The sequence below is a fragment of the Sardina pilchardus genome, chromosome 24, assembly GCF_963854185.1.
Source record: "Sardina pilchardus chromosome 24, fSarPil1.1, whole genome shotgun sequence".
Classification (NCBI taxonomy): Eukaryota; Metazoa; Chordata; class Actinopteri; order Clupeiformes; family Clupeidae; genus Sardina; species Sardina pilchardus.
Window position 1 is genome coordinate 17,542,187 of NC_085017.1, and position 7,782 is coordinate 17,549,968.

Here is a 7,782-nt window from a genome sequence, read left to right on the forward strand (position 1 = left end):
GTGTGTGTGTGTGTGTGTGGGCCACTTTGTTTGTGTGTAACACTGTCCCCTGTCCCTGTGCTTTCAGCTGAATAAGCCCCACAACCCAGAGATGGAGACACAGCCACTCAGCCACATCTACTACGAGACCGGCGGCGAGCCCGTCACTGTAAGCACCCCTACTTTGACCTCTGAACTCTGACATTTCACCTTTTGTAATGCAATCCGAGTGCCCACTCCCTCCCTCTGTCCGATAATGAGCCGAAATAACATGTAATCTCAGCAACCATTCAGTTGCTCTGGCATGCAGAAAAGAAACTGGTGTTCAGGCAGCACGCTGTAATTGTGTGCTTATTAGCATAATTTGTAATTGTGCACAATCTCTGCTCCCACATGAAATGTATAGTATTAGGATGTAAAAAATTTTTATGTTTTGGCCGCCTTGGCAATCTTCTCTTGCTTGAAAAGAGTTGAAAATACCTCATGGTGTGTGTTTACTGTAAGTGTGAAGTGTGTGTGTGAGCGTGTTAATGTGTGTGCGTATATGTGTGCGTATAGGCTATATGTGCATGTGTGTGCGTGTGTGTGTGAAGGTGAGGTTGAATCTATACACAGACTAACTGTGATGTCAAGGGACTTCACACTTCATTTATTAACACCTGAGATGGAGGTTCTCAATCCCTGCGATGTTTTTCCATCGACGCCGTCACCAGCATCTCAAGGAAACAATCTACTGCACCACGTGGGTGTGTGCATCTTTGCCCAGTTGTTTGGAAAGTTTTGACGTGCCTTGAAGTGCTCCGCCATCAGAGAGAGAGAGGAGAGAAGACAGAGAGAAGAGAGTGAGAAGGAATGGAGAAGAGAGTGAGAAGGAAGAGAGAGAGAGAGAGAGAGAGAGAGAGAGCGAGCTCGGTTTCCGCCGGTGTTACGGTAACCCCTTCGCTAAAATGCCCATTAATTGATTTTTACGCCGGCTGTGTGGACTCGCCCTCTGTTTGCTTTTGAGAGCGCAAGTCAAGACACTTCACGCTCATTATTCAATCTGCAAACAAGCTCGCGTTCGCCACGCCGCCCGCTCGAGCCACTTTAGCAAAAGGCCACCCCCTCCACAACAATGGCGTGCCAATCAAAGTCTAGTGGCAAGCGGCGCCGATGCTTTCTCGGGCAGGCTGTGTGTGGCACGGAACGGCGGATTGAGTTCTCAAGATCGTCGCGTCCGCACTCCTCTAATTGCGTCGCGTTTATGCGCGACGTCGACAATTATGCCATTTCTCGAACCGCGGCGGGGGCCTCGCGAAGCGGCACTTACAGGAAGGGTGCTGATTAGCATACTCGCATGCCCACGTGTTTGCGTCAGGCGTGCGGAGGAGGAGGAGGAGGAGGAGGAGGAGGAGGAGGAGGACGTACTGTAGCCTCGGCGGAGATGCATAATTCCCCCCCCCCCTGCCTGCGTGTTCCTGTTATGAATCGCGTTGCCCCAAGCAACAAAATGCGTAAAAAAAAAACGCTGTGTGGGGCATGTGTATGTATGTCTCTGTGTGTGTGTGTGTGTGTGTGTGTGTGTACGTGCACACGGTATGTATGTGTGTGTGTGTGTGTGTGTGTGTGCTTGTGCGTGTGTGCTGTGCGTACGGCATACAGTGATGCGGAGCTGCGTGCGTGGAGAGAGGGACGGGGGGGGCACTCAGCGAGGATCTGCGGCGTGAGAAAAGGCCAGTGGTGCGTGACTCCCAGGGATCACATGAACTATATATGCATCATGGGAACCATGGGAATGACACCGCCTTTGAATGGGTGCGCTCAACTGTGCCGTCTCCGCCGCTAACGCGCCGCTGTTTTGGGGTGGGGTGTATGGTGGCGGGGACGTGGGGAAAGTAAGTAGGTGTGTGTGTGTGTGTGTGTGTTTGGGGGGGGGGGGGGTATGGTGGGGGGACGTGGGAAGAGTGTGTGTGTGTGTGTGTGTGTGTGTATGGGGTGTATGGTGGGGAGACGTGGGGGGACGTGGGGAGAGTGTGTGTGTGTGTGTGTGTGTATGTGTGGGGTGTATGGTGGTGGGACGTGGGGAGAGTGTGTGTGTGTGTGTGTGTGTGAGTGTGTGGGGTGGGGTGGGGGAGGGGTGTTCGAGGGAGATTAACGTGATGAGCCAGTTATTTCATCTCCGCTGATAACCGTACAGCCAATTACCAGGCCTCCCCCGCTGTGGAGCGGAGCACAGCCCGAGTCTGTCACCAGCAGACAGGCGGGAGGCGGGCGCTGCCTGATTGCAGACCTGCCCCTGCTCGTCTCCCAGTCTGGAGAGAGACGCGTACAACTGAACTGAGACCTACTGTACTGTTCTTCATCTCAGCAAGGCACAAGGCAGTCGTGAAAGGCTGTTTGTCCCTGTTGTGTTGTGTTGGAGCCGAGCTGAAATGTGCACCTCCTCATCCAGTATCACCATGAGACGTTGCTCGTCTCTGCTGAGCGAGAACTGAACTGAGACCTGCTCCTCCTCACATGATAGTGATGAAAGACTCTTAGTCTCTGTTGTGTTCGAACTGAACGCAGAGCAGCGGTTCGACGTCTTGTTTCTGTATCATCATTTTCAAACAAGTTGTTGGAATTTTGTCTCTGAACTGCCCCGAGGATAGCGACTGATTGTGTGTTCCGGCCCAAGACCCGTGTGTGTGTGTTAGAGCTGATCTGAGAACAGACTGAGACGTGTGCTCTACTCTCTCTGTCTCTTTTGCAGGATCTGGATGATGAGGGCCACGATGGAGTCCCAGCCAATGGCAGCGGGCCGGCGTTGTGGGACGGCTCGGCTACCCACGTGCCCGCTGACGAGCACGCCGCGGCCGACGACTCCTACCCCGACGGCCCGGAGCCGCCACTGGCCAACAGCGGTGCTGCGGTGGCGCGCGGCGAGAGCTTCATGTCCGAGCCCATGCTGGTGTAGAGCGGTCTACGGGGGGCACCCCCAACACACTGCCACCCCCTGATCCCTGACCCCCGACCCCTGCCCCTCCGCCCGACGCTTCGACCCCGCGAGATGTGCCCACCTCGCCCTGTGCCCACCACGACTACGCAGGGGCCAGTTACAACTGTGGACTCAGACCCTCCTCTCCCCCCCACCCTACCGCTAATATCCGCCCCCCCCCCTTCTTCTGATGCTGTCCAACCCTTCCATTCAGTATTGCCAACTCTCCCACCATCTCCCCCCAGCTAAACATGAAACCAATGCAAAACATGGGACAGCTTGAATGTTTCATTGCAATCTCCCCTCAAGGTTAAATATCAACCCCTGATGGTGCCTGCAAGCAAGGCCTGTCATCTCTGGCTAGTGGCATACACTGAATGCCAAGAGTTGACAATACTGAGTGTGGATTTATTGTCGATAAACTGTACATCTTCTGATAAGGGTTTACACACACACACACACACACACACACACACACGTCTACGGCAAAGCACACAGTCAATTGTTCCTGCCCAATCATAAGAGACCATAACAGCTGCAAGTTTTTATGTAAAGTGTTCTGCGGTATAAGTGTATACTAGACGGTGAGAGTTCACAGCATACACAGAGCATATACAGAGGCGTAACGATGACAAGAGGTCGTTGTGAAAACCTATGCACTCAACAACAAGAGCTCCAGTGCATAACAACCCTCTCGACTGGCATCAAAGCGATATCAAAGCCGTGTATGCTGAGCTCTTCCGCATTTTATTAAGCGTTATTATTTGGGAATATTAGGATTGTTCGGTTTTGTCTTTCGGGTGACGGGGCAGCATAACCAAATTGTTTTTATTGTTTTATTCGTTTTAAGTTACTCAGCTGAACATGGGAGGGTATTAAATGACACGTTTTGTAAATACTAATAAGAAGTAATATATATTGTCAGGTACATATGTGCACAGAGTGTAGAAAAAAAAAAACAGACCAACAAAATTAAACAAAAATAACAATGCCATTGTTGTATGAAAAGAAAAAAAGTGTGCTTTTAATTTTAACGGGTATATTCTGGTTGTATGCTGATGTTTTCAGTATGAAAATGACTTGGACTTCAATTCTATATAATATGCATGGCATGATTGATGGCTTTTTAAAGAAAAGAACTAAAATGTGGATGCATCTGCCATTGTCCATGGGCTCTGTGGTTTCTCTTTCTTTGTTTTGTTCTCTCCATCTCCGCCTCTCTCTCTTGCAGTCAAAGCACAAACGAGGGAACAACAATAACAACAACAGCAACAACAACAACAACAACAACAACAGTTGTCGGGAACAAAAAAAAAATGTCAGAAATTGTACCTCCAGTCGTTAAAGAGGTGATCAATTTATTTCTCATTTTCTACATTTCTTTCGAGGGAGCAGCAGAATTGGCAGTGTTGACTCTTGTTTACATCGAATGTAACGCGTCCTCTCGTATAGACCCCTGCGGTCAGTTAACACACGCTTCTCGTCCCCATGCCACGCCTACAGTACAGTACATGCTCTTTCGCTCAATTGTGCTCGAATACAAGTTGGAGTCAAGCTAAATATAGATGGGAGAGCCTCCCCACGAGTCTAGCGACAGGTCAGACAGTCATAGAGGGGGGAAAACCCCACTGAAGTATTGATCCGGTTGAACTGTAGGGTCTGGCTTCTCCGAATGAACAGAAACAGGTCATAGAGGGGACCATCTGCTGTGGCACATACTGATGTACTGATGTCAGGTCTGTTGCGCCACATACTGATGTACTGTACAGATAGATAGGTGATAGGATGCATGAGAGAATGGAAGTGTGATGGGATTTAAGAGCGAATAGATGTACAGACATCAGATAATAGATAGACTGATGGGATCACACGCTCTCTATAAATAGGTATAGTGTGATATAGATAGATAGGTGGAGGGATAGATGGATAGATAGATGAATAGATGGATAGATAGACAGATAAATGGATGAAGGGAGACCAGTAGATGAGATGAATATATCAGCAAGTAATTCCACCGAAACATCTCACAGATAACTGTAGGACTAGACAGCTGACCTATAGCACAATTGATATACTCATCACACGCATGGCTTGACATTCTCTCTCTCTCTCTCCCTCTCTCTCTCTCTCTCTCTCTCTCTGTGTGTACCACACACGATGCACGTACTGTTCATGCTATAGCATTATGTTTAATCACTAGTATATTCTCCTTTTATGGGGCTGTCAAATGTCTGCATGCTGCGCAGTGCACAGTGACCCCAGCGCTAGCATTACAAACAAGTTGGATGGGTCTGCTACCATCAGACGGCAGTGTCAGACAATCACCGCATTGCACACACACACACCCCAAAAATGGTCAAAGGGAATAAGTTATATTTCTATCCTTTCCCTTATTTTGAACTGTGATATTCTATTTTAAAGATGTATTTTTTTTTTCTCGTTAAGATGTACTATAGGCTATATATATTGTTCCATGCTGTTATGAGTGTACGTTTGTGATCCAAGAGTGGATATAATGTATTATTGTACCAATATCCAGAAAATTTTCAACGACAATCATTTGTGACAGAAAATAATGATTAAGGGTATTGTCAGCTACCTGCTTGATCTGTACCTTACGTTGCTTATATTGAGTTGCTGAAACCATGTTATAAGTCTTGAACAAAATGAATTTCATAGCAGTTTAATAAGGCATTGCGCGTCCCTGGTTTATGAATCCATAAGGTTTTATGTTCTGATGCCAAAAACACAAACTGTGATTATTAGATAACACTCGCCGATATTGCTTCTCTCTCACCTCGTCGGATTGTGCTTCGCTGCTTCAGTGTCAACAACCAAACGTGCCTTGGTCACCTTTTATTTTTAGCTCTTGAAATGACGCATTGCATATTCTCTTCAATTTTACAAAGGTTGAGGTTATGCTCAGACTGCGTGGCAAATGCCAGACACTGGAGATCATTGTGATTGTAATTTTTTACGTTTTTTTTATGTTTTGATTTTGCTATGTTCATTTCTGATTGATCATTTGTTTTGTAAGCATTTTGAAAACAAGCGTGTTCTGTTTTATTGACTGATCATGGTGTTGTCCAATAAAAATGTGTAAGCCAAATCTAATCTCCCTTTTGGTCACTTCAATAGCAGACATTTCAAAGCAACACTTTTCCAACGTGCAGGGCGACCCAATAGACTGTGGAAACCTGCACACAAAAATGATGCTGAAAAGCCAATACATTGAAAAGCAACTCAAATGGATCATGTTCCTACACTGTACACCAAAGTTGCACTGTGCAATACCAAGTGTTGTGGGCAAGTAGTGACAATAACACAGATGCCATTCTCCCTATTATGAGTCAGTGTACCATCAAAATGTGTTTAAAGCTGTAGTTGGGAGGGAAAATAAACTATTGTGTTCCTTTTCAAGGGGCAGGATGGGGCATATTCTATATTAGCACCTTGCAGTTGCCAACATCATTGTATGCCAATCATACTATAAGCCGTACCAAACATTCTCAGATCAAACATTTCTATTCATGCATGACATTCCTGGTTCCAAGTTTCGAGGTTATGTTTTGGCAACATAATTATTGATCTGAATGTGCTGTTTCCACAAGCCTTTTAGCTACCCCACAGCTCCTGTCGACTTTCCCAGTGCATTTGTAGCCTGTTTGGACGCAGTGGTTTGGACGCAGAAGTTTAGGTCTATACGTTTCTTCAAAGGTCAGAGTTAGCATTGAGGTCATGTAGAACGGCTCTGCTGTAACTGTGAGTCTTCGTGCCGTGCACTTTTCCCCCCTATTTCCTCACTGTAAAGGCGACCTTATGCCTGTCACAACACACGGATCAATTCTTTAGATCCGTTGTATTGTTTCTCATCCTTCGCCCGCCGCTAACCCTAAGGGACTCCGGCAGCTCATGGAAGACAGGAAGACGGCCTGTCAGAGTCATCGCACGCTGACGTACTTCAGAGTCACGTTGGCATGGCCTCTCTCTCTCTCTCTCTCTCTCCGTCGCCTGCTGTTTGATGTAGGCGTGTGGCAATGGCTGGATATCATCTCCTAATTAGCACACTAAGAAACTCCCACAAGCCATAAAAGATCTGAGGCTGATTCTGATTGATGGTCACAGCTTAAGATCTTCAAATACCTGGATGAACCTCGATAAGCAGCACATCTGGGAGTCCCAAATGCAAGAAAGGGGAGGGGGGGCGTTTAATATATCGGTCCAGAGGAAATCGGAGTGCGGCCATTTGGTGTATTTTTGTTTAACCTTTGAGTGTGTGTGTGTGTGTGAGAGAGTGTGTGTGTGTGCGTGTCTGTGTCTGTGTGTGTGTGTGTGTGTGTGTGTGTGTGTGTGTGTGTGTGTGTGTGTGTGTGTGTGTGTGTGTGTGTGTGTGTGTGTGTGTGTGTGTGTGCGTGTGTGTGTGTGAGTGCGTGTGTGTGTGTGTGTGTTCAGCCGGCAGGAGTTTGGCCCGCGCGGCTATAGCCACAGTGGCCCTTACCGCTCCCTTCTCCTGAGGAATCCCTGGCCATTTGTGACAAAGCCTCTTTGGAGACCTGTCAGCACACATTCGTTAGCCCCTTGCTTAATTAATGACTCGGGTCCCGGGGCCCTCCCCGTGATGAGATGCTTTGTGAGCGGGGAGATTGCTGGGTGTCACGAGCGGTCACATCAGCGCGCCGATGCACAAGGAAGTGACGGAGGGCGGAGCGGGGGGGTGGACTGAGGAGGGGTATGGAAGGGTGATTAAATGTTTATCATCATAATGTGCAATCAGAGACGGGAGGAGGGGAGGAATCCTTACGCTCTCAGTTTAACCTTTGACTGCTCAATCTGATCAGGCGATGGAG

At 47.9% G+C, this 7,782-nt stretch overlaps 1 protein-coding gene across 1 annotated transcript in view; it reads left to right on the forward strand.

Annotated features, from left to right (window-relative positions):
- The window catches only part of pvrl2l (PVR cell adhesion molecule related 2 like), a 111,965-nt gene extending 105,916 nt beyond the window's left edge, over window positions 1-6,049 (forward strand). Inside the window, exons 9-10 of the mRNA XM_062529161.1 lie at window positions 68-148; window positions 2,711-6,049. Of these exons, the coding sequence (XP_062385145.1) occupies window positions 68-148; window positions 2,711-2,914 (285 nt within the window). The 3' untranslated portion in view covers window positions 2,915-6,049. The remainder of the gene's footprint in view (window positions 1-67; window positions 149-2,710) is intronic.
- Window positions 6,050-7,782: the final 1,733 nt, after the last annotated feature.